Genomic DNA, 26,346 nt, shown 5'->3' with positions numbered 1-26,346 from the left:
GACTATAAATTAGGTAAGAATAGTTTAATCGTAAGAAGTTGTGATTGTTTTTCTGATTATTGATGTTTGGTTAAAGTAACGCCAGTGAATTTGAACAAAAAAGTAACGTATTCTAAAAACGATCTGGTTTCCGTTCTCATTGCGGGGAACAAATGAAAAGTCTTATCTTAAAGGGACAGTGCACGGTAATCACAGTGGTTTGAGTGTATGACAGTGGGAAAAAATATTGTGGGACGACAATTCGAAGAGAGAAAAATAAGTTACATGATACATCAAGAGATTTAAAACGAACGATGTGAAGGGATCATAAGAATTATTGGGTGTCGTTGTAGGAGTAAATGTTTGGGTTAAGGGGATTTCCCTGTTCCCAGAGACAAGGCATTTTAAAGGCGTACACTCACTAATGCTGGTCTGAGTTGTAATTAGACAAGTGAATAACGTATTGGGAATAGAGTTGTAATTAAAATACTAAGTCAAAGACGAGACAGGTATTTAGAGCAAAATGGATTCTAAATGATAACAAAGAGACAATTATGATTTATGCCCATCGAAAAGCTTTTATAAAATTGGCGAATTTGGAGATGATTGGTTGGGGTGGTAAATTATAATTCAGGATTTGAACAGATGTGAAAAATTAGGTTTGGTTAATCGAACAAGAATTATTTACAATTCATTTGAAGTCGCTACGAATTGGCAGATTGAGCGCTTGATGATGACGTCACTAGCGCGACACTTTTGTCACCAGAAAACTGGCAATAACGGAGCAAACTGTATGGCTATTAGAGTGTGTATCGAGGCTTCGAGTAAACCTTTCAGAAGTTGAGATAAAAGTGTTTTGTTTATTTGTTTATTGGTTATAGTCAATTTTTGGGTTTGATTTAACTTAGTTGAACAGTGTGTTCTGGCGGGTTTAGGTAGAACTCTTTGTTCCGGAACGGATGAAAGTTACCCAAGATAAGTAAATTAAAGGAGCCATGAGAGAATGCGAATGCATATTTATTAAATATCGGGGATTAAATTACGGATTCCTTACACTGTGAAATGTATGACATTGGCGGCAGAGAGAAAAAGTAATGCATTGGATAATAATGTTATCGGGTTAATTGTATCTAAAGGTAGCATGGTCATTTAAGTAAACATATCCGTAGACGATGTTTAAAACTTATGATTAATGATTTGAGTCAAAGGGGAATTATCATTAGGTTTAGTTATAGTTCACTTATTGAGTTTCTGATTCAAAATAGCATTAGGGAATGATAGTTAGGGGTGAGGTGGCTCACTTTAGAGGCCTCCTGGGATTATAACTTTGGGGAGAGATAAGCTTTAAAAAGGTCTGCAAATTATACACATGGAACAACTGTTAGAACTGTTTGTTTAGTGCAAGGGTATTTTAAAGAGGCAGGCTCACATATGGAACCTTATGAGGTGTTTTTTTATGGGTTTGAATTATACAGGTGACTATTTCTATTCAAAAGATAAAGGGTTCTTTATGCCTAATATGGTATGACCTTTTGACCTTATCATGACTGGCTCCCAAGGTCTGATCAGCCTCGGGGGAGAGTCATTTGTATAATGAATGGGGTCATATTGAGTTACTAGTATTAAGGTAAATTCATTAGAAATGAAGCAGTTTTGGTTGAGGGTTAGAATTACTGTTTGAACCGCAAATGAGAAAGTGGTTCAGGATTCTGTCTTATAATATTAGCTGTGAAGTTTTTTGAATGGGCTAGGGATTTGGTATTGTAACAGAGAGAAAGTCATATTTATCATTGAGAATAAATAGTGGAAGATAACATATTTAGAGCCAACAGGGCAGGGAAGAAATTGAGATATTTTTGTTTGGTTTTAACACTCGGTTACAGGAGTGTCAAAAGACGGGAGACATTACCTGTGTAATAGGGGAGGGTGTCCGTATGATAACCAACTTGGGACAGTTTTGGGACTGGAGAAGAGGATATCTTATATCATAGGGGATCCCACAAAGGTGGATAGGCTTTCCATGATATGGGGGAAACCTGGGAGCACTGTTGAACTTTGTAAAGGTGATGAAATCCTACTAACCATCAAAACTATTAAGCTCTCTGATGCAGGCACTTACACCCCCGGACTACAAAGGACCGGGACAGACACGGTGGGTGTGTTTTCTATTAAGGTACTGCCAAAACCGGAGGTCTCAGACGGACCGGGGCCAGACACACTCCTCTATCACCCCTGGACCGAACCTGTCACCACTATGCTAAAAATCCCATTCAGGTAATTGATGTTAGACTATTCAGCTATTGATCAATGAGGCACGGAGACTGGTTAGAGGGGCCCTCTGTTTGTGAAATGGAACGTTTGGAAAACGCTGACGTCATTTTCAGTTTATAACCTGTGGTAATGTGTGTGAGCAGGGAGTACTCATCAAGAATAAATGCTGAACTTGTTTTTTAAGACTGGTCTCTTGCTAATTCATGCATATGATAAACTTACAACTTATCATGAATTAGAAATGAGTGCGAATTTAATTGGTTTTGGCAATAAAACATAAGGGAATTTAAAATTCCTCTATCACCTGATGAGTGGAATACTAAGGGTGTGGCTGACTTTGGCTGGGTGGGGCATTTATCGCTCTCAGAACCTATTGAAAATCAGAAATTACTTAGTCCATTAACTAAGCAATAAGGCTTGAGAAGCCGGGAATTATGAGGTATTTTTAAAATATTTGTTTTATTAATAAAAACTATATGTTATCGCTTTGTTATTATGAGGTATTGTGTGTAGATAGATTTTATTTTATTTCCTCCATTTTAGTATAAGTCTGTAATGTAACAAAATGTGGAAAAAGTAAGGGGTCTGAAAACTTTCCAAATGCACTGTACCTATGCAGGCTAGCTTATTTTCCTTTGCTAGCCAGCCAACTAAATCTATCACACAATCACATCAAGCAGCTGAAATGACAGAAAACGATCTACATTTTTGTTTGTTTTACCTTGGATTATATTGCCATTTCTTTAGATATATCCATTACAATGACCCTGATAAATGCATTTGCCTGGATCAGAGAAGCTGTCAGTCTGTTCACATTCATACAGATCGCACGGTGGAGGTCCCCAAAAAAACGGCAACAATGATCCACAGGTCGGAGAGGTAGACAGCAAGGTTTAGATAAACCACAACTGTTTCAAACCAAATGCTACCCTCTGGGCATTGGGAAATATTGAATATGACCTTTCGCGTGTGAGGCGAACGTGATAACATCTACACTACTGAAACTACAATACAAAAAGAGGAAGTCGTGGAAAATATTAGGAATGCCCACAAGTCTACCTCACATAATATCCCAAATTGAGTACAACAGAAAGAGCAATAATACCCATTACAAACTAGCGGTTAAACAGGAAAATGGTTCCAATCATTTTCCCACCCTTCATGTTCCCCACAGGGGATTTTAAAAACACTTAAAATAAGGGCTGTGTTTCTTGTCGGCTTACCCTGGAGTGGTAAACTATTTGAATCATTATGGACCTCAGACCACACGTAGCAGGAATATATTCAGAGCGCCCAAGCTAGCCACACATGCAGAGTGCGTTACGCGACAGAAAAGGTAAGTCTGAATAGCAAATACTGAGAAGTGCGAAGGAAAAGCATGAATTCCGAAATTGGGACAGAGCCCGAAGTGAATAGGCTTACTGTCCAATTTGTTAAAAAGTGTTTCCGCCCAGTCTCGAACCGGGGACCTTTCGCGTGTTAGGCGAACGTGATAACCACTACACTATGGAAACCTGATGAGTGGAATACTAAGGGTGTGGCTGACTTTGGCTGGGTGGGGCATTTATCGCTCTCAGAACCTATTGAATATCAGAAATTACTTAGTCCATTAATTAAGCAATAATGCTTGAGAAGCCGGGAATTATGAGGTATTTTTAAAATATTTGTTTTATTAATAAAAACTGTATGTTATCGCTTTGTCATTATGGGGTATTGTGTGTAGATAGATATTATTTTATTTCCACCATTTTAGTATAAGTCTGTAATGTAACAAAATGTGGAAAAAAGTAAGGGTTCTGAAAACTTTCCGAATGCACTGTACCTATGCAGGCTAGCTTCTTTTCCTTTGCTAGCCAGCCAACTAAATCTATCACACAATCACATCAAGCAGCTGAAATGACAGAAAACGCTCTACATTTTTGTTTGTTTTACCTTGGATTATATTGCCATTTCTTTGGATATATCCATTACAATGACCCTGATAAATGAATTTGCCTGGCTCAGAGAAGCTGTCAGTCTGTTCACATTCATATTGATCGCACGGTGGAGGTCCCCAAAAAAATGGCAACATTGATCCACAGGTCTGAGAGGTAGACAGCAAGGTTTAGATAAACCACAACTGTTTCAAACCAAATGCTAGCCTCTGGGCATTGGGAAATATTGAATATGACCTTTCGCGTGTGAGGCGAACGTGATAACCACTACACTACTGAAACTACAATACAAAAAGAGGAAGTCGTGGAAAATATTAGGAATGCCCACAAGTCTACCTCACATAATATCCCAAAGTGAGTACCACAGAAAGAGCCATAATACCCATTAAAAACTAGTGGTCATACAGGAAAATGGTTCCAATCATTTTTCCACCCTTCATGTTCACCACAGGGGATTTTAAAAACACTTAAACACTAAAATAACACATCCTAGATCTGAATGAATGAAATATTCTTAAATATTTCTTAAATACTTCTTTCTTTACATAGTTGAATGTGCTGACAACAAAATCACACATGAGGTCTAGCATAGTCTTGCATTAGGAGGAACCCAGGGCCAACCGCACCAGCATATGGTCTCACAAGGGGTCTGAGGATCTCATCTCGGTACCTAATGGGTCAGGCTACCTCTGGCGAGCACATGGAGGGCTGTGCGGCCCCCCAAAGAAATGCCACCCCACACCATGACTGACCCACCCCCAAACCGATCATGCTGGAGGATGTTGCAGGCAGCAGTACGTTCTCCACGGCGTCTCCAGACTCTGTTACGTCTGTCACGTGCTCAGTGTGAACCTGCTTTCATCTGTGAAGAGCACAGGGCGCCAGTGGCGAATTTGCCAATCTTGGTGTTCTCTGGCAAATGCCAAACGTCCTGCATGGTGTTGGGCTGTAAGCACAACCCCCACCTGTGGACGTCAGGCCCTCATACCACCCTCATGGTGTCAGTTTCTGACCGTTTGAGCAGACACATGCACATTTGTGGCCTGCTAGAGGTCATTTTGCAGGGCTCTGGCAGTGCTCCTCCTTGCAAAGGCAGAGGTCCTGCTGCTGGGTTGCTGCCCTCCTACGGCCTCCTCCACGTCTCCTGATGTACTGGCCTGTCTCCTGGTAGCGCCTCCATGCTCTGGACACTACGCTGATAGACACAACAAACCTTCTTGCCACAGCTCGCATTGACGTCCCATCCTGGATGAGCTGCACTACCTGAGCCACTTGGGTGGGTCGTAGACTCAGTCTCATGCTACCACTAGAGTGAAAGCACCGCCAGCATTCTAAAGTGACCAAAACATCAGCCAGGAAGCATAGGAACTGAGAAGTGGTCTGTGGTCACCACCTGCAGAACCACTCCTTTATTGGGGGTGTCTTGCTAATTGCCTATAATTTCCACCTGTTGTCTATTCCATTTGCACAACAGCATGTGAAATGTATTGTCAATCAGTGTTGCTTCCTAAGTGGACAGTTTGATTTCACAGAAGTGTGATGGACTTAGAGTTACATTGTGTTGTTTAAGTGTTCCCTTTATTTTTTGGAGCAGTGTATATTACGATACATATAGGAACATTGGATCAGGATTTTGTGTTTGTAAAATGACAAATGAAGCAAACTAGAATCTAGCTTTAATATAAACTTTAATACAAGATAGCATATGTCAAAGGTTGTATTTGATAGTCATTGGATAAAAACAGCAGAAACAGGAATGTTAATAACTCTGACTTGGCTTGCGTAGGGTAGTGACACAACCGAACTAGGTCATCGCAATGACCAGGCAAGCGGTCATAGCAACTAACTGGGCCTGTCCAACATCCAAACGTCAGTCACTTTTCAGTCTTAACCCGTTGACACTCAGCCATAAAGAATAGAAGGATATCATATTACACCAAGTACAGCGGGGGCTTTACAGCACAAACTCCACAACCCTCTGGATGCACTTAATTCAACAATCAATATTACTGGGGGCCATGAGGAAAAGCAAAGTCATTTTCGATGCATAGGCCTGGTCCGAACATCACAGTAATTCAATTTACTTTTAGTTCGCTAGGACTTTTGCCTAAAACATCAATTCACTTTGCAATATGTTAAAACCTGGGGGCTGTCATAAAGCGTCTCAGAGTAAGAGTGCTGATTTAGGATTGGGTCCCCCCAGTCTATATATCCATATTCATTATGATCTAAGAGGCTAAACTGATCCTAGATTGCCACTCCTACTCTGAGACACTTTAAAGGCCCAGTATTCAGAGGCACATGCAGTAAAAACACCAAGGTAGGACTCCTTCATTGGTTCAGGGCTACAGGATGACTGGGAAGGTCACAGTGTCATGTATTTCAGTCATAACCAGTCGTTTCAACACAACGACACTTCAGACTGGGTTAAGAGCTGCATGCGAGGGAGTAGGAGAAAGAGAACACGGTCAACGAATCCTAGCAATAAGGAAACATCTTTACGCTGCTTTTCAAAGACTATTGTTTAAAGATATTTTAACATTGGCATGACAACCACTAGAGGGAAAAAATATATATTACAATTTTAGCTGTATGGCTCCACGAAAGAGACGAGCGTTGCTAACTTTCACAGTAAGTCGGCCTTTCCCACTCGTAATGCGGAGCCACAGTAAGTAACACAATCGACCGTTCCCGAGTGGTTTTAGCAGAGGCCGAGTGTAAAGGCTTGGCTATGACAGTACTGAGGAGCAGCAGCAACTTCTGGCTTTCTCAACAGCAAAAAAAAAATGTAATAAAGAACAATGGTCCTATAATGAAAGCATTTCCCTGGTTATAATAGTTATTCTTCATTTGATGACTAACTGGCATGGTCCATTCCAATAGAATGGAACAAATGAATAACGAGCCATTTGGAATATTAGAAAGAAAATGTGTGTAAATATACAAATGTAATACTGCTTAGACACAAAAAACAAACAATAAAGAATTCAAAATGATCCCAAGTAGGACTGAAATAAACTAAATATAGTAGCAAGCAGAATGAGACAAGGACCAGTTATCTTCGCTCCCTTCCCTTCTGAAATCCCTCCATCTCTGGTCAAGCTCAAATAACAGCTTGAAAACCTGCAGGGAAAGACAAAAGTGATACATAAGGACTTGCATGTTCCATTTATATGAATTCAGACTAAAAAAAAGGGACCAATAATTCTGATGGGGAGTATATGTGATGCCATCAGAAAGTATTCAGACCCCTTGACTTTTTCCACATTTTGTTAGGTTACAGCCTTATTCAAAAATGTATTTAAAATAGTTTAGGGACAGTTCCTTCGACCTCATGGCTCGGTTTTTGCTCCGACATGCACTGTCAACTGTGGGACCTTATAGACAGACAGCCGTGGGCCTTTCCAAATCATGTCCAATCAATTGAATTGACCAATTTCAACCAAATTATAGAAACATCTTAATGATGATCAATGGTAACAGGATGCACCGGAGCTCAATTTAGAGTCTCATAGCAAACGGTTTAAATACGTAAGGTATATTTTATATTTTTAGTACATTTGCAAACATTTCACTTTTTTTTAAAAATCCATTTTAGAATAAGGCTGTAACGTAAGAAAATGTGGAAAAAGGGGTCTGAATACTTTCCTTAGGCAATGAACAAAAATATAAAATGAAAACCGTAGCGTCGGTCCCATGTTTCAGGAGTGAAATAAAAGTTGCAAGACATTTTCCATATGTACAAAAATAATCTCAAATTTTGTGCACAAACTTGTTTACATCCTTGTTAGTGAGCATTTCTCCTTTGTCAAGATAATCCATCCACCTGACATGTGTGGCATATCAATAAGATGATTAGACAACATTACATAGGTATATCCAACCGGCCTCACAACCGCAGACCACGTGTAATCACGCCAGCCTAAGACCTCCACATCTGGCTTCTTCACCTGCAGGATTGTCTGAGGGGGGGGGGGGGGGGGGGACTATGAACTATGAACTGGAACTCAGTAAAGTCTTTGAAATGCTGCATGTCGTGTTCATATTTTTGTTAAGTCTAGTAAAAGCTGCAAGAGCAAATGTTAACCCCCCAAAAAATAAACACTACCCTGCCATGACCAACAAAAAAAACTTCCCCCTGGATCTACATGTATGACAGCATGTTGCAGTTCCCGCCAATATCCAGCAACTTCACACAGCCATTGAAGAGGAGTGGGTCAACATTCCACAACCAACACAGCATGATCAACTCTATGCAAAGGAGATGTGTCGCACTGCATGAGGCAAATGGTGGTCACACCAGATACTGTGGTTTTCTGATCCATGCCGCTACTTTTTTTAAAGGTATGTGACCAACAGTTACATATGTATTCTCAGTCATGTGAAATCCATAGAATAGGGCCTAATTAAATCGATTTAAATTATTTCATTCTAACTCAGTGAAATATGACATTTTTGTTCAGTATAGTAATAAAAAAATATATACCACCTAGCAGACACTAAAACTTCTTGAGTGTAGGGGGCAGGATTTTCGTTTTTGGCAAAAAACAAACATTTGAAACTGCCTATTTCTCAGGACCAGAAACTAGGATATGCATGTAATTGTCAGATTAGGATAGAAAACTCTAAAGTTTCCAAAACTGTCCAATATTGTCTGTGAGTATAACAGAACTGATATTGCAGGCGAAAACCTGAGGAAAATCCAACAAGGAAGTAGTGTTTTTCCTGAAAGCTCTGTTCCATTGGATGCCTTGCCTCCATTTAAAGGGATATCAACCAGATTCATTTTCCTATGGCTTCCTCAAACAGAGCGGGGCAGCCATTGTCTCTCCCTCTCCTATTGAAAAAGCTACAGTCCCGGTATATTATAAAAACAACCTGAGGATTGATTATAAAAAACATTTGACATGTTTCTGTGGACATTACGGATATTATTTGGAATTTGTCTGCGTTGTCGTGACCGCTCTTTCCTGTAGATTTCTGAACATAACACGACAAACAAATGGAGGTATTTTGTATATACAAAATAATTTTTATGGAACAAAAGGAACATTTATTGGTCTGCTAAATGACTTAAATGTAAATGTAACTAGGAGTCCCGTGAGTGCAAACATCCGAAGATCAAAGGTAAGCGATTTAATTTATAATTTTTCTGACCAATCTACTTGGCTGCTAGTGTTTGTAATATTTTGTCTACTGAGAGATGTTCTTACATAAACGCTTGTTATGCTTTCGCCGAAAAGCTGTACTGAAATCTGACACGTCAGGTGGATTAACAACAAGCTAAACTGTGTTTTGCTATATTGCACTTGTGATTTCATGAAAATTAAAACATTTTTAGTAATTTAATTTGGCAATTCAGCGGGAGTTGATGAAAATGATCCCGCCCAACGTGATGGGTGCGTCAAGAAGTTAATCCAAAGAGACTGTAGAGAGTTCAAATCATCTTTGTGTGCATTTGGATTACAACAGGTGTTGAACCCACAACCATGGCATTGCACACACTTACCAACTGAGCCATACAGGTCCACAATATACCATAGTGTACATTTGAGTTTTTCATAACACGGGTTTGCTGTGTTTAGTGTCAAAATGGACGTGTTGTTCTTACAGTGGTGAGCGTCACACATGCTGGCCGTCTCCCGCTCCATCAGGCTTAATCTGCATCTGGGCCTGCATCTTGGTAATCATCTCCTGCATTCTCCTCAGCTGCACAGAACAAAATAAACATAACATTAATACCAAAACATAGAATACAGAGTACCTGGCTAACCCCCCCCCCCTCCACAAAACAACCACCCGTATCACATGAAATAAACTTATTGCAGTCCAACTAAGAGTGAGGATACAAGAGGTCATGTGGGTGGGCTATTCAAAATAGTGATATTTGAATGGAAGTATACAGTATAAGGGTAGTGTGAGTGGTAGGTGGTGAGAGGGGGATATGAATGCTTAGCTATCCCACCTCAGCCTCCTTCTCCTGCAGGATCATGTCCTTGTCCATTTCCTCCGGCTCCGGTCCCTTCCTGTAACACGGACACAGATTTGTTGAGTAAGGCTCAAGGCACAATCATTGGGGAGACCTGCCATAAATATCCACATAAATGAACATTGGAAATCTCATACATTTCAAGTTATTACATAGTTTGTGCATTCAGAAGAAAATGCAGTATTCAAAAGCATATCTTTGTCATTCATAGAATCAGCAGAAAGGTAGAGGAGTGAAAACTCATGTGCATAGGGGGTCTCCGGAAGACAGTTTGGTAAATCCCCACACGTCTGGTGGTTGTGTGTGGTGCAGTTTCTAGCTTTCTAGTATTTAAGCAGACGTGACGAAAGCAACACTTAGAAAGTAGAAAGAGCCAGAGGTAAATTAGTGAGAGAGAGAAAGAACAGATTGGGGGAGTAGAAAGGTAGAAAGCTGGGTGTTAAAAGTGAAAGAGGGCAAGCTGCAGAAGCAAGAGAGCAGCAAGGTTGAGAGACAGGGAGGATAGTGGTACCTCCCCCAATGAAAACAGTACCTCAAACAGTCCACTCAGAGGATTGGACAGACCAGACCATCATTGGGCTGATGGTGAGCCAATAAGAAGGCAGTAAAATCTCTCCCTTCTCCTGGATTGGCTATAAAGGAAGGTCTCAAAGAATCCAAAGGGTCCACACTCCTAGAGTTAAATGATACCCATACTACTACTACCCATACTACTACAAATACAACCTATATACTGGTTAAAAAACCCATAGCCCACTAAAAAAAATAAAACCATAAAGATAAAAACAAAATTGGCCACAGACTATACATGCCGAACTCAAACCCACTACCAAGGTCAAATTGCTGTAAAATGTACATCAAAATTATAGTTCAACTTAAAACGTTTTCATTTTTTCAACCATGTAATATTAATGAACACATGGAGATTTACTTTCAATGCTGACTATGGCCTAATCACTTCTTGATTGACATTAACACAAGATAAGTGGAACTGGCTGACTGAGACAATGTATTAGTCATCCATCAATTGTCTTAGCCAGAGAAGTCACTCAAATCCAAGAAAGTCAAGCCACACATGGAGTCTTGTGTTACAAATGTCTCAACCACTATCAACCTGCTCTGTTATATTAAGCCTCTGTCTTTGGTTGTATATTATATTACTGCGTATGGGATGTTTTGGGGGCAGGCAGGGTACAGAAAGGCAAGCAGACAGAACGGTACGTACGCAGGAGACAGAGCGTAACCATGAGAGGACAACCTGCCGCCTCGTTTGAGACGCTCCGAACGGAAATTCTCGTAGTGTAGGTCCTGGGTCACCTCCTGCAGGTCCTGCATGTGAGTGCTGTAGATGGATAGGTGTCAGTCGGTCAATCAAGCACTAAACCAACTACTCAACTCAAGATCGTCATAAGCGAAACACCAAGCAGTATGTGAGACGGGACAGCCACTGCTCATGACTGACATTTAATGGATTGACAACATATTATACAACTGACACAGTTTTTGTAGTATAAGCCAAATCAACCATAAATACTCCATTTAAAAATTAAGTTATTATTATTTTTAATCGCCATAAGCCACCATTTCAAGTTGGGATTCCCAAGCTGCGGGGATGACCCAGCGCAGGCCCTCGCTCTCCCACCCACTCACATGAGCATGGTGCGTAGCTTGAGGAAGTCGTTGTGCTCGGGGTTCTCCACCTCCACCACACCCCAGGGATACAGGCGACCCCGCACCTTCTTCCCCTTGGCCTCGATCTGCTGGTTGGAGCCAACCACCGCAAATGGAATACTGGCCTGGAGGGAGGAGAGAGAGAGCAGGTGCTGACGGTCAAAACAGACAGCATGTTTGAGACGGTGGCGATTGCATACCATTCTGAGCTTATTTGTAAAGTTGTACGTTTTATTTTCATTTTAAATTTGCTAGTAACTTTCAGGAACAGTAGTAAAAGTCTCAAAAGAAACCATGCTCAATTTCAATTCCGGTCGCCAAAATGATTGACACCGTAGATAAAAGATGACAGGGGGAGTTAACATGTCTTGGGGGTATAATTGTTGACCCTCTAACTTTCTCATGTATAATTATTCACCATTAATTCAAGATTATTTGTAATCATAGTAGAATCAAAATTAATGTAGAAGAGTTTAGAAACATTCCATTCTTAAATGACAATTAAAGTGACTACAAAATGACAATACATTATTCACCATTCATTTCTATTGGGCGCAAAATAACTCTGAAAGACAACCAAGAAGAACCGCAGAGCGTCACAAGCTTGACGTAGTCAAGTGCTATGAATACTGGACCAATTAATACACTTTTGACTACTTTCTTTATAAGAATCTTTAGGGGTGTCAATTGACACCTACCTTTTTGAGAGAAAATATTACTAATTAAAAACAAAACATCTTTCTCTGAACAATTATACTAGTATAAAATATAATTTGAGATTTTTTTATGTGCATATAATATAGATCTGTATTAAAATTATTGCTCATCTTTATCAAGGATTCCAATACTTTCAGACCCAACTGTATGCTGAAATGACAAAATGGGGTTCAGAATCCTTATGGAGGCAGGACCGAGTCTAGAAAAGGAGGTGGGGATTACTTTGAGAATCCTTGTCTGCTCCTTGAAGTCTTCGTCCTCGTCAGACTCCGCGTCGGGGAGGTGGTATATCTTGATGCCGTGCTCATCAATCTCATCCAGAATCTACAGCCACGCACAGGAATATGGAGGATATAGACATAATTTGGGCTAGTTACTTTAGCTGCGCTTTAACTATTTAATTGAATATATAGTACTTTATTAATCCACAGAGGGATTATTCAAATACAGGCAGTACATGGGTGCAGTTGTCTCATATGAAATGAAGATCACTACATCTACATCCCTTGTGCGAGACGACTTAAAAATATTAAAAATACAAACAAAACGTTCTCCCATTGTATACTTTTTAGAGTCTGTTTGAGCTGTAACGTCTCCTACCCTGCGCTTGAGCCTCTCCCTCTCTCTCAGGGTGAGTGTGTCGGCCTTGGCGATGACAGGGACCACGTTGACTTTGTTGTGGATGGCCTTCATGAACTGTACATCCAGAGGCTTCAGCCTGAGAGAGAGAAAGGGAGAGGGCGTAAGAACTGTGGGGGGGGGGGGGGGGGGGGGGGGGGGTTAAAAAGTACATGTTGAAAATGTGTGCGTACCCGTGGCCTAATGGGGAGATGAAGTAGAAGCAGCAGTGAACACGGTTGTCCACGATGTGCCGTCGGTTCAGACCGCTCTCGTCGTGGAGATAGCGCTCAAACTGGTCGTCGATGTAGGCGATGATGGTGCTGAAACTGGAGGAGAAACGAGAAGCAGCTGCTATTAGAAAAGCCAACCCATATAACATGTATGACATGAGGAGAAACTGGAGGAGAAACGAGAAGCAGCTGCTATTAGAAAAGCCAACCCATATAACATGTATGACATGAGTAGAGCAATGGGGAATGACATTTTAGATATAGGGGTGTCGTCTGCCACGTCCAGAAACTCATGTAAAACTATGCTTAAACTTTTAGAAAGTGAACTATAAGTTCAAATTTTTGAAATATACATTTTAAAAACAATAAAAATGTTAGTTCAACTATATTCCAACAATAACAACAATTTCCATGTTGGACAAAAGAAGTCGTGGGCAGTGGCATACCAGTCCTGGCTGTTGATGGCGTCGCCGTATCCGGGTGTGTCCACCACGGTGAGGCGGAGCTTCACGCCTCTCTCCTCGATCTCAACCGTAGATGCCTCGATCTGAACCGTGCGCTCAATCTTCTCTGTGGGACAAAATGAAAGGGGAGAGGAAAAGTTTATTTTTTATTTAATTTTTCTACTTATAAGATAGTCTTGAGGCCACTGACTAAATGAGGGGCGATTTGGGTTAGCAGAAAGTTTGGCCTTGGTGTGTATAACCATTACCTGCTGCTCCGGGGATCACTCTCTCTGGGTAGAGATCCGTAAGGAACAGGCTGTTGATGAGGGTGGACTTCCCCAGACCAGACTCACCTAAACAGAACAGAATCATCAATATTAAAAATAAAAATAAAACATTTAAAAAAAGAGAAAATCAAATAGAACAGACTATTGTGCCTGTAAGGCAATATATCCAATATATTAGTTCATAACCAATTACCTTTGAGTCTGCAAACTACAAATACTGCAATTAGAAGTGTGCAGGGTGAACCTTTTCCACAAAATACCCAATATAGCCTGGGTAATGGGCACACTACATTTGCAGCCAAGCAGCTTCCTACACATTAGGCCTTTCATTGCGTGGGAAAAGCATTAACCTCACAGTAAAACAAGACAAACATTTTCCTTAGTCCAAAATGCAACAAGCTCAAGTGAAGGGCCGCTGCTTCCCCAATCAAAAGCCCTGGATTAACACAGAGGTATGTGCTAAACTAAAGGACAGGGCTACAGCACACAAAAGGTCAATTTAGGAACAAGGTTAAAAACCTATTACACTGACGCTCAATGCATATAGCAGGGGCTACAGACTAGTTGTGATTTATTCAACGATGCCTCTACCAGACAAACTCAATGATTTTTATGCACTGTGACAAAAGAAAACAACAAAGGGCCCCCGCCGTCCTAGAGGACTTAGTTATGTTGCCCTTGGAGAGCGAGATCACCAAGCTTTAACACTCCTAAAGCTATGGGGCCAGACGATATTCCAGGGCACGTACTCCGAGCATTCGCTGTCCAGCTGGCAGGCATCTTCAAACTCTCCTACCACCCCAACAGATCTACAGACGATACGATCTCAATTGCACTCCACACTGCGCTCTCCCACCTAGAGAAGAGGAATACCTATGTGAGAATGCTGTTCATCGACTACAGTACGATCTAGAAGAAAAAAAAAGCACACCTATTAAGGAGAGGTGCTGGCTAGCGGAGTAGAAAACTTGAAAATTAAAGAGAGAGCCGCACACTCTAGGAGCTCAGACGCAATAATTTAATTACCAACGTTTCGACAGCCAAGCTGTCTTCATCAGGGTATAATCACAAACACTGCGGGATGACTTGTCCCATAGCTTCAATACCGCCCTGATGCAGTCACGGCCCCTCTTAACTACTTTTGTTAACTTTTTTTATTAGACCACTCTCAGAACAGCTCCCCTCCTAAAGGACACCAGCAGTATGATATCAGAACAGCTCCCCCCTCCTTTGTAAAGGACACCAGCAGTATGGTCTCAGAACAGCTCCCCTCCTAAAGGACACCAGCAGTATAGTCTCAGAACAGCTCCCCTCCTTTATAAAGGACACCAGCAGTATGATCTCAGAACACCTCCCCTCCTTTTTAAAGGACACCAGCAGTATGATCTCAGAACAGCTCCCCTCCTTTGTAAAGGACACCAGCAGTATGGTCAGAACAGCTACCCTCCTTTATAAAGGACACCAGCAGTATGATCTCAGAACACCTCCCCTCCTTTTTAAAGGACACCAGCAGTATGATCACAGAACAGCTCCCCTCCTTTGTAAAGGACACCAGCAGTATGATCTCAGAACAGCTCCCCTCCTAAAGGACACCAGCAGTATGATCTCAGAACAGCTCCCCTCCTAAAGGACACCAGCAGTATGATCTCAGAACAGCTCCCCTCCTTTGTAAAGGACACCAGCAGTATGATCTCAGAACAGCTCCCCTCCTAAAGGACACCAGCAGTATGATCTCAGAACAGCTCCCCTCCTAAAGGACACCAGCAGTATGATCTCAGAACAGCTCCCCTCCTAAAGGACACCAGCAGTATGGTCTCAGAACAGCTCCCCTCCTAAAGGACACCAGCAGTATGATCTCAGAACAGCTCCCCTCCTAAAGGACACCAGCAGTATGATCTCTATCATTGAATCTCTTGGTCCTCTCCCTGAGAATACCTTGTTAGTTACTTTTGATGTTGAGTCATTATACACTAATATTCCACACGAGGGCGGTATTGAAGCTATGGAACATTTTCTTCCGCAACGTGACCCTGAACTACCTTCCAGTGCATGCATTGTAACATTGGCTGAAATGGTACTCACACAACTACTTCATGTTTCTAAATTATTTCTTTATTCAGAAGAAAGGTACTGCTATGGGATCCCCCATGGCTCCCAACTATGCTAATTTATATGTGAGTTACATGGAGAAAGTCTATTTTCAATCCTCTCCAAAATCCTCACATCATTATTTGGAAACGGTATATTGATGATATTTTTGTTCTATGGAGGAGTGATGCAAAACAGCTCCAGGCGTTCCATGCTTTTCTTCACTCTTGTTCTGAGCATCTGATGCACGTCAAGTCAGTTTTCTTGATCTTCTGATCTTGTGTGAAGATAATGTTCTATACACTGATCTTTACATGAAGCCTACTGATCGTAACAGTTTGTTGAGGGCTGATAGTTGTCACCCACTTCCCTTGAAAAATAGTTTGCCCTACTGCCAATTCTGTCGAATCAAAAGAATATGCAAAACAACAAATCAGATTGACAGAAATATGGCTGAGACGCAAAGAAAGTTCAAGGAGAGGGGCTACAAGAATGATCAGATTAATATTGCCATTGAGAAAATTCTAAACAAAACATGACCTTTTTCAAGGTCAGTCTCGTAAAAAGACGCATTCTTGAGTTCTAACTACCAGCTATTCAAAGTGCTCTGAACAAATTAAGGGAATTGTTCACAAACATTGACACATCCTAAAATCCGATGATAGTCTCGGTAATGTGTTTTCTGACCTTCCCTTGGTCGTATTCTCACGGGGCAGAAATCTGAGAAAATTGGTAAACTCTGATTTACCACCCCAAAATATTCCTGAACAACGTCTATTGGATGGAAATTACAAATGTAATGGCTGTGCTCAATGCAATGGTACTTATAAATGTAGATCCTTCAAACACCCACAAACAGGGAAATCGATCCTAATGAAAGGTGTTATTACGTGCTCCACAAAGGCAGTTATTTACCTTATAACTTGTCCTTGTGGTAAAAATGTGGGTAAAACCAAGCGCGAATTAAAAGTACGTATCTCAGAGCATCGTAACACCATTAGCTGTAAAAACTTTACTTATCCAGTTGCGGCCAACTTCTTGGAGGCAGGCCACTCGATTTAATCTCTGCGTTATATTGGCATCAAACATGTCACCCTCCCTAGAAGAGGGGGTGACCTTGATAATTTATTGTTGAAACGAGAGGCTGCCTGGATCTTTAATTTAAAGACCCCTGCGCCCTTCGGCCTCAACGTAGACTTCGATCTGAAGCCATTCTTGTGATTGTGACTTTGCCATTGTAATTGTTTGTAAGCTTGTGTAGTCAAATTAATCTATGATTGTATATTATCCATTTGTTTGTATGCCGTTTGTATGACATATTAATATTTGATTATTAACCAATGATATTAGGCCACTCCTGGCCATGATTACAGACACCTGTGTCTTTTGACACAATATAAACAAGTCATCCCGCAGTATTTGTGATTATACCCTGATTAAGACAACTTGGCTGTCGAAACATTGGTAATTAAATTATTGCATCTGAGCTCCTAGAGTGTGCGGCTCTTATTTTCATCGACTACAGTGCAACACTATCTGTGCAACACCGCCATCTGCAACTGGATCCTGGACTTCCTGACAGGCTGTCCTCCGGTGGTGAGAGTAGGCTGACCTTCAACACGGGCGGGCCCCCCCCCCCCCCCCCCAGGGGTGTTTAACCACGACTGTGGCCACGCACAACTCCAAATCTATCATCAAGTTTGCTGATGACATGATGGTGGTAGGCCTGATCAACAACGTTAAGACAGCCTTCAGGGAGGAGGGGAGAAAACTGGCAGTGTGGTGCCAGGGCAACAGGATGATGGACCACAAAAAACAGGGGGGGTGCACACCCCCATCTACATGCCGCAGTGGAGGGTCAAGAGCTTCAAGTTCCTGTGTCCATATCACTGAGGACTTAACATGGTCCTCTCACACCAGAAGAGTGGTGAAGGCACGGCAACGCCTCTTCTCCCTCAGGAGGATGAAACGATTTGGCCCCTCAGATGGCACGGCAACGCCTCTTCTCCCTCAGGAGGCTGAAACGATTTGGCATGGCCCCTCAGATGGCATGGCAACTGCACCGTCTGCAACAGAAAGACCCTATAGAGGGCGGTGCAGACAGCCCAGCGCATCACCGGGGGTGAGCTCCCAGCTATTCAGGACATGCATACCAGATGCTGTCTGAGAGAGGTCTGGAAAATTGCCAAAGACTACAGCCACCTGAGACATGGACTGTTCTCCGTGCTTCCATCTGGCAGGCAGTCCTGGTGAATCAAGACTCAAACAGACTCATGGCCAGGGGATAGAAGCTGTTCAGAAGACTGATAAAGTCCTTCTGTAGCTCAGTTGGTAGAGCATGGCGCTTGTAACGCCAGGGTAGTGGGTTCGATCCCCGGGACCACCCATACGTAGAATGTATGCACACATGACTAAGTCGCTTTGGATAAAAGCGTCTGCTAAATGGCATATATTATTATTGCTAACAACTACTGATCTCCCGCTCCCACAGACTATGCCCATCCACAGGTCTCAACCCACACTGCTACGAAAATGATTATTGATTAGATGCATTACTGTCCATAGATTAATGATTACCTTTAGTATATATCCTGCTACTGGTCACTATTACTCCTGTTTACATGTAGGGCTGGGCGATATACATTCAAATGAATTCAATATATGTTTTAGCGCAATGTTCCAAACCCATGTATTGGAAGAATCTAGGTTTGAATTCATGAGTGTGTCTTTTTGGTCTCGTATCATTTGCTCCTTCTGTGCACCTTACTACTCGCACACAGACACCAAGCCCCTCCCCCTGCAGCTCACAACCACGACGAAAGAGCATTGTCATCTCTGACAAGCCATTTCAACTCGCTACTGCATTTGAGGTTTGGTCAAACATAAAAATCAGTCATATAGAGACCTAAACACAGAGACATTTTACTGTAAGAGGAGAACAACCTTTATAACAATAGCCTTTTTATGTCTCAACCCCCAAAATGTAAAACACTGCAGAGCCTAATAAGATGGGAATATCAATGAACATGATTGTGGACAATGAATGCTCAGTTTGTCATGCGTAGCATTGCAGTACAGCTAGCAGCATTTTAGCCAGACTAATGTGCTAGCTGTCTCGTGTGTGTTTTATAAATGTGCAATGAGCATAAAGACACATTTATATAAGGAACTCTCATTCTGAGAAATAAGCATCTTCTTATCCAGACAGTGGACTACCTATGCTAGTTGGCCACCTATGTTTCAATGTTGAAACAAAGTGAACAGGCTCTGGAGGCCACTAGATCTAAATGTGAATCGATTCTCAATTGCTGTACGGTTCTAGAAACATAAATCCCTTCACTTTCATATCAAATTAATTTCACAAATGCAAAATACACACTTATAGTTCACGGTTAACACAGTTGTAGCAGACAGTATTTTTCAGTGACAACATACAGTATTTCTGGAGTCTTTCGTTTACACAGGTGAAACACAGGTAGCCCACTCGCACAGGTAGCCCACTCGCACAGGTAGCCCACTCGCACAGGTAGCCCACTCGCACAGGTAGCCCACTCGCACAGGTAGCCCACTCGCACAGGTAGCCCACTCGCACAGGTAGCCCACTCGCACAGGTAGCCCACTCGCACAGGTAGCCCACTAGTCCACTCGCACAGGTAGCCCACTAGTCCACTCGCACAGGTAGCCCACTAGTCCACTCGCACAGGTAGCCCACTAGTCCACTCGCACAGGTAGCCCACTAGTCCACTCGCACAGGTAGCCCACTAGTCCACTCGCACAGGTAGCCCACTAGTCCACTCGCACAGGTAGCCCACTGTCTTCCATCTGTTTTACGGATAGATCTACAAAATCACCAATAAGTTTTTTTTTTTTTTTACGTTTAAAACCAAGCCACGAGGTCAAAGGAATTGTCCGTAGAGCTCAGAGACAAGACTGTGTCAAGGCACAGATCTGGGTATGGGTACCAAAGAAATGTCTGGAGCATTGAAGGTCCCCAAGAACACAGTGGCCTCCATCATTCTTAAAATGGAAGAAGTTTGGACCCTTCAAGACTCTGCCTAGAGCTGGCCGCCTGGCCAAACTGAGCAATCAGTGGCTTCAGGACAAGTCTCTGAATGTCCTTGAGTGGCCCAGCCAGAGCCAGGACTTGAACCCGATCGAACATCTTTGGAGACCTGAAAATAGCTGTGAAGCAATGCTCCCCATCAACCTGACAGAGCTTGAGAGGATTGGCAGAGAAGAATTGGAGAAACTCCCCAAATACAGGTGTGCCAAGCTTGTAGCGTCATACATAATAATTTAGAAACATATTTTTTAATAAGGCTGTAAAGTAAAAAAGGGAAAGTTCTCATGTATTAAGTCATCGTAGTTCTTCTGTGGTTTTTATTAATAATTTTATTTGTTATTCTGTTCTCTATTCAGCAGAGCCCTGTCCAGTGCTGCCCCTCAGGCACACATTCCACTCTGGTTTATTTTAAGGCAGAGGGATGAGTGTACAATAGGGCCCCCCTCCTCCCCCACACAGACATGGAGGGAGAAGAGAGAAAGGACAAGCATTTCACACAGTTAAATCAGAGGACCCAGAGACGCCCAGCGTCCATCCGTTTATATAGAGGCTGGACTCACAACAGTGACCTAAACAGGGGCCTCTGACATGATCCTACACATATCCCACTCAGACAAACACTCTGGAACACATGTATGCTGGACATGCATAAACTCACGTTAAAAACTCTAAAAGGAAGTGAGGCGATTTTTTTAGGGGGGGGGGGGTTAATGTTATTTGTGAGGAGAGGCTATGGAAAAAGGAAATGTCTGCATTTGTCAACTAGCTAACTGTCCGGGGACATGGTCAAAGAAGTCACATTCCATTCTGCCGACAGCATGAAGTGATAGCTTAAATGCTTAGAACAATAAAGGCCTAATATCAGCTGTTTCTGTTAAAAAGATATATAGAATATTTGGCAAAGAAAAAAAGCTATCCTTCAAACTCAAAATGAATCAAGGAAATGCATAGTGGGTTGTCACGAGACCAGTATTGCGATATTCTGAAGTATCGTGGCAAAGAAACAAAACATGAAGCCGATTTAATTTCTTGAGGAAAGTCCTGATATTAGAAACAAGCACCATTATTTTGTCATGTGTTTATTTTGCAAGCTATAGCACTCACAATTTCCCATAAAGTAGGTTTTTATAGGACCAGAGTTTAGTCTAATTCCGGTTAAGAAATCTGGTATCATAGTATTGTGATACTGGTATCGTGACAACCGTATTAATGTGCATTGCTTGCTGTTATATTCCTAAGATGGTTATGATCTGACAAAGCTGTGTGAACATTATCATTTTGGCACACATTCCCCTTTGAAGGCCAAAACTAATCTCTACTGAAGTGAGAAAAAAACTGCAACAAGAAAATGGCTGACACTCACCAACAAGCAAAGACACAAAGTGGTTTTGTGCAAAGCTCAAAACAACTGGTGTAGACGTTCTGTCTAAGGCTCGATACTACATACGAACAATAGAATACACTCAAAACAAAAACACCAGACATTACTTAAGTTCCAAATATCATGACACTCACCAACTACCATGAGGGTGAACTCAAAGCCCTTTTTGACCGACTTGCGGTGCACCTGGTTGGGCAGGTTGGCAAAGCCCACATACCCCGGGGTCTCTGGGTTGGTGAACTGACCCTGCTGTAATACATGAGACAACAACATGAGCATCTGAGTCATTCAACTCAGAAATACCATAATTTAAATTTTGTCATGGGCTGTGTAAATCACAGCAGCAAAGATTAAAACCAGCAATTAGGCCACTACTCAAAAGAAACAGCTGTCCACGAACGACCTTTGGGTGAGGTGACTGTTGTCTCTGCCATCTCTTTGCAAAAACATTATTTCCTGCATTCTAACAGGCCTGTACATAACCAGGGAGAATATGCAGTCTAGCCAAAGTGTTTCAAAGTTATGCCTAAACCTATCTATTCAGCTTATGAACAGATGTATATGATGCTCCTTCCTTACATTACATCTAGAGTGGCAGATAGCCTAGTGGCCAGTAACCGAAAGGTTGCTGGTTCGAATACCCGAGCAGACAGTGAAAAATATATCGATGGGCCCTTGAGCAAGGCACTTAACCCTAATTTACTCCAGGGGTTCATACTACTATGGCTGCCCCTGCAAAACAACATTTTACTGCACGTGGTGTATGTGACAAAACAAAACTCTATAAAATAGCTAGGCTAAGCTCATACATTGGAGAGTTCTCATTTCAACCCAGGTCAAGGCACAACAGTGAGTCATGAAGAAAGCAGCTGCCTGGAAGCATCTGCTAGCGTGACCATGCTTTCTGTAATTAAGTCTGTCTCTGGTAAAATTATTATACACAATATTTGCATCCTCTATGCTCAATTGCTGTTGTTTTTTAAAACTCAATGTCTGCAATGGTTTAAATCTAATAAATCCTGATTTTCCCAAAGCAGATTCACATCCGGTTTATAGAGGCCTAATCAAAATAAACTCCCTCTGAAATCATTATTGGACAGCCTGACAGTATTACTTAGATTAAATAAACGGAGAGGAAGCAGCATCCTCTTATGCTGGGTCGGGAACGTACCTTAATCTTTTCAGCCTGAGACATTTTGCACTCTTTCAACCTGCCAGAGAACAGAGAACATTACATGTCAACTGTAAAGTACTCCTGTTTGGTTTGTTTTTTAGCAGAGCATGCAAATACAATATCAATAGGCCGAGCTAGAACTTGAAGAGAATGACGAGTGTACACTAACAAAATGGAGGACAGCCTACCTACATGATTTAGTGGACCGTGAGACAGGAAGTCTGCTTTCTGCTCAATAATGACTTTCCGAAAGAATATCTCAAGTGACTGACAGCCTTTACCTTCCAAAGATGTTTTTACGCGCTTTCACTTCACATATGCATGTACACAAGCTGTTTTTTTAAACTTGAATTCAACTTTCCATCCTGTTCTTTTATTTAGTGAGTTAGTGCCTTTTCTATTACAGTATACCTAAACATAAAAAAAGCTTGAAGCGATAACAAAACTTCCCACAGTTAGTTATCTGCTCTCTGAAACTTTTATTTGTTCAACGCCGAGCTGTGGAAGGAAGTCTGAAATAAAAACAAACTCGCGTTAGGTGTTGAAAGCGCTTGTCCCAAATAATTAAATACAACTAAACATTGCAGTTACCTTAAAATATGCCTAGTTCATTTAACGCTTATAATAATCACATAAACACCTTTAAGCTAGCTGGCAAACAAGTATTTCAAACCGGGCCGTGTAGACGAACTGTAAATTGTTTACTGTATCACAGGACTATTAAACCGGCGAGGTGTCTAAACGCAAAAGCATTGAACACTAGACAACTAACAAGCTATTTGGGAAGCGGTAGAAAGTTAAAGCAACGAATCGTATTCAACTAGACGGTTTAAAATGTCATGAATATTGCTAATAAATACAATATTTACCGTTTTGATTGTCACTGAAAGAAAACCGTGTGGGTTGGGTGCATGTATACGGTCATTGGTTTGGAGGCCGGACTGGCGAACAACACCTCAAATTTCGGATCTTCTTCAGCACAGGGACCAGAATGCATTGGGCGTTGACTGTCCTCAGATTGGTCCTCTTATAATGCATTGATTTTTCTTATCAATAAAATTGAACACGTCATTCTATTACCAACTATTTTCTTTACAATTTGTAATGCAACCGCTATTCATCACCACCATCGTCATCGCCAACCATCATCATCTTTGAGTTTACAAAATCTAAACTCATCATGAGTGGCTCAACTGCTTTGCATACCGACATCCATCCCCACCACATTGCGAGCGAAACATTTGAGTGACAGCAGAGAGATAAACACATTTTTATCTTTGAGAGTTAAATTTCGTGCAATTCTACACATTTTGCCATGGGGTGGAAAGAAGATTTTGCGAATGTATAACTAATTTCACATAATTATACTAATTTTGCCATGCAACCTGGACTCATACACTAGATGTTACATAGTAACGTAAATCCAGTTCTCTTACACTAGACATGACATGTAAATCCAGAACATACAAAAATATGACATGTTCATTTTGATATGGTTTCTTAAGACAGGTTACTGAAGGCAAAACAAAAGGAAGATGGGAGGATGAGTGTGTAACACAGACAACGTTTGCATTTTAGCTAATTAGCAATTTTGCAAATACTTGCTACTTTCAACTACTTAGCATGTTAGCTAACCCTTCCCCTAACCTTAATCATTTTAGCTAACCTTAAAACTTTAACCTAACTCCTAACCTTAACCCTAACACCTACCCTAGCTAGCTTTAGCAACAAATTTGAATTGTAACATCATACGGTTTGCAAATTCTTAACTTATTGTTTGCTTTTCTAATTCGCAACATATTGTACGAAATTGCAATTCATTACATATTGTATGAATTGCAGCTTGTAACATATCTTACGGAATGGATGACGGTCATCCACAAATTAATACAAACCATACGAAACATAACAAAGTGTAATAAAAGGACTATTCTGGTTTTACTTATAGGATAATACGAAATACTCTGAGAACAGGTTGTGCCATGGGACAGAGAGGAAAATTGGCTTTGTTACAGATAATGTCCTGCAATTCTACACATTTGCCATTGGGTGGTGAAAAATGTTTGCAATTTTTAATATGATATCCGAGTGAGACTGACGACAAAATCAATGGGGGCCCTCCAGACGGTCTAACCATGATAACCAAATTTCTACATTTGACCTTGTGTATTCTACTATTCTAACTCGCAACAGTAAGTTGGAACCACGACTGAGTTCTGGAGGTGGGGTGCAAAATGGGTTGCGAACCACCAGTTGCCCATCTGAGGTAGAAGAAATTTCAAGTCAAATCAAATCAAATTTTATTGGTCACATACACGTGTTTAGCAGATGTTATTGCGAGTGTAGCGAAATGCTTGTGTTTCTAGTGCCAACAGTGCAGTAATATCTAACAAAAAATATCTAACAATTTCACAACAATATACACAAATATAAAGTAAAGAGCGGCATAGACTGAGAAACAGTAAAATAGAATAAAATACAGTACATGCATACGTGAGATGAGTAATGCAAAATATGTAAACATTATTAAAGTGACTAGTGTTCCACTATTAAAGTGGCCAGTGATTTCAAGTCTATGTATAAAGTGCAGCAGCCTCTAATGTGCTAGGGATGGCTATTTAATAGTCTGATGGCCTTGAGATAGGAGCTGTTTTTGAGTTTCTCGGTCCCAGCTGTGATGCACCTGTACTGACCTCGCCTTCTGGATGGTAGCGGGGTGAACAGGCAGTGGCTCAGGTAGTTGTTGTCCTTGATTATCTTTTGGCCTTCCTGTGGCATCGGGTGCTGTAGGTGTCCTGGAGGGCTGGTAGTTTGCCCCCGGTGATGCGTTGGGCAGACCGCACCACCCTCTGGAGAGCCCTGTGGTTGAGGGCGGTGCAGTTGCCGTACCAGTCGGTGATACAGCCCGACAGGATGCTCTCAGTTGTGCATCTGTAAAAGTTTGAGTGTTTTAGGTGCCAAGCTAAATTTCTTCAGCCTCCTGATTTTGAAGAGGTCCCTAAAGTTAGAATAAAACTGTATAGTTTTTCTACGATGATATCTAATAGGATTGATTATGGGCCTACTAATAATAATACTAGCCCATTATTTAAAAATACAGTGGAGCAAAAAAGTATTTAGTCCGCCACCAATTGTGCAAGTTCTCCCACTTAAAAATATGAGAGAGGCCTGTAATTTTCATCATAGGTACACTTCAACTATGACAGACAAAATTAGAAGGAAAAAAATCCCGAAAATCACATTGTAGGATTTTTAATGAATTGATTTGCAAATGATGGTGGAAAATAAGTATTTGGTCAATAACAAAAGTTTATTTCAATACTTTGTTATATACCCTTTGTTGGCAATGACAGAGGTCAAATGTTTTCTGTAAGTCTTCACAAGGTTTTCACACACTGTTGCTGGTATTGTGGCCCATTCCTTCATGCAGATCTCCAGCCCCAAAGCATGATGTTTCCACCCCCATGCTTCACAGTAGGTATGGTGTTCTTCGGA

General features: G+C 41.4%; 1 protein-coding gene and 1 non-coding gene across 5 annotated transcripts; both read right to left on the bottom strand.

The window, feature by feature from the left end:
* Positions 1-3,691: 3,691 nt before the first annotated feature.
* Positions 3,692-3,764, bottom strand: trnav-aac. Its single transcript has one exon. It is a non-coding gene; the product is annotated as a tRNA-Val (tRNA).
* A 2,091-nt stretch (positions 3,765-5,855) lies between these two features.
* LOC124009236 (septin-2B) lies at positions 5,856-23,999 on the bottom strand. Of its 4 annotated transcripts, none has more exons than XM_046320821.1 (13): positions 23,721-23,999; positions 22,849-22,888; positions 21,812-21,926; positions 14,125-14,211; positions 13,859-13,982; positions 13,374-13,508; positions 13,162-13,279; positions 12,784-12,885; positions 11,824-11,969; positions 11,399-11,515; positions 10,150-10,210; positions 9,796-9,893; positions 5,856-7,307 (listed from the first exon to the last, which is right to left on the bottom strand). In XM_046320821.1, exons 2-12 carry the CDS (start codon positions 22,870-22,872, stop codon positions 9,807-9,809), a joined length of 1,116 nt encoding a protein of 371 aa, XP_046176777.1. In that variant the 5' UTR covers positions 22,873-22,888; positions 23,721-23,999; the 3' UTR covers positions 5,856-7,307; positions 9,796-9,806. The 4 variants fall into 4 exon arrangements, with proteins under 4 accessions (XP_046176777.1, XP_046176776.1, XP_046176778.1 ...); XM_046320820.1 differs by lacking the exon at positions 23,721-23,999 and adding an exon at positions 23,044-23,228; XM_046320822.1 differs by lacking the exon at positions 23,721-23,999 and having other exon boundaries at positions 11,432-11,515.
* Positions 24,000-26,346: the final 2,347 nt, after the last annotated feature.

The sequence above is a fragment of the Oncorhynchus gorbuscha genome, linkage group LG22 (assembly GCF_021184085.1).
Source record: "Oncorhynchus gorbuscha isolate QuinsamMale2020 ecotype Even-year linkage group LG22, OgorEven_v1.0, whole genome shotgun sequence".
Lineage (NCBI taxonomy): Eukaryota > Metazoa > Chordata > Actinopteri > Salmoniformes > Salmonidae > Oncorhynchus > Oncorhynchus gorbuscha.
Note: the sequence above shows the minus strand (reverse complement) of the source record. Positions and strands in the feature narration are given on the sequence as shown.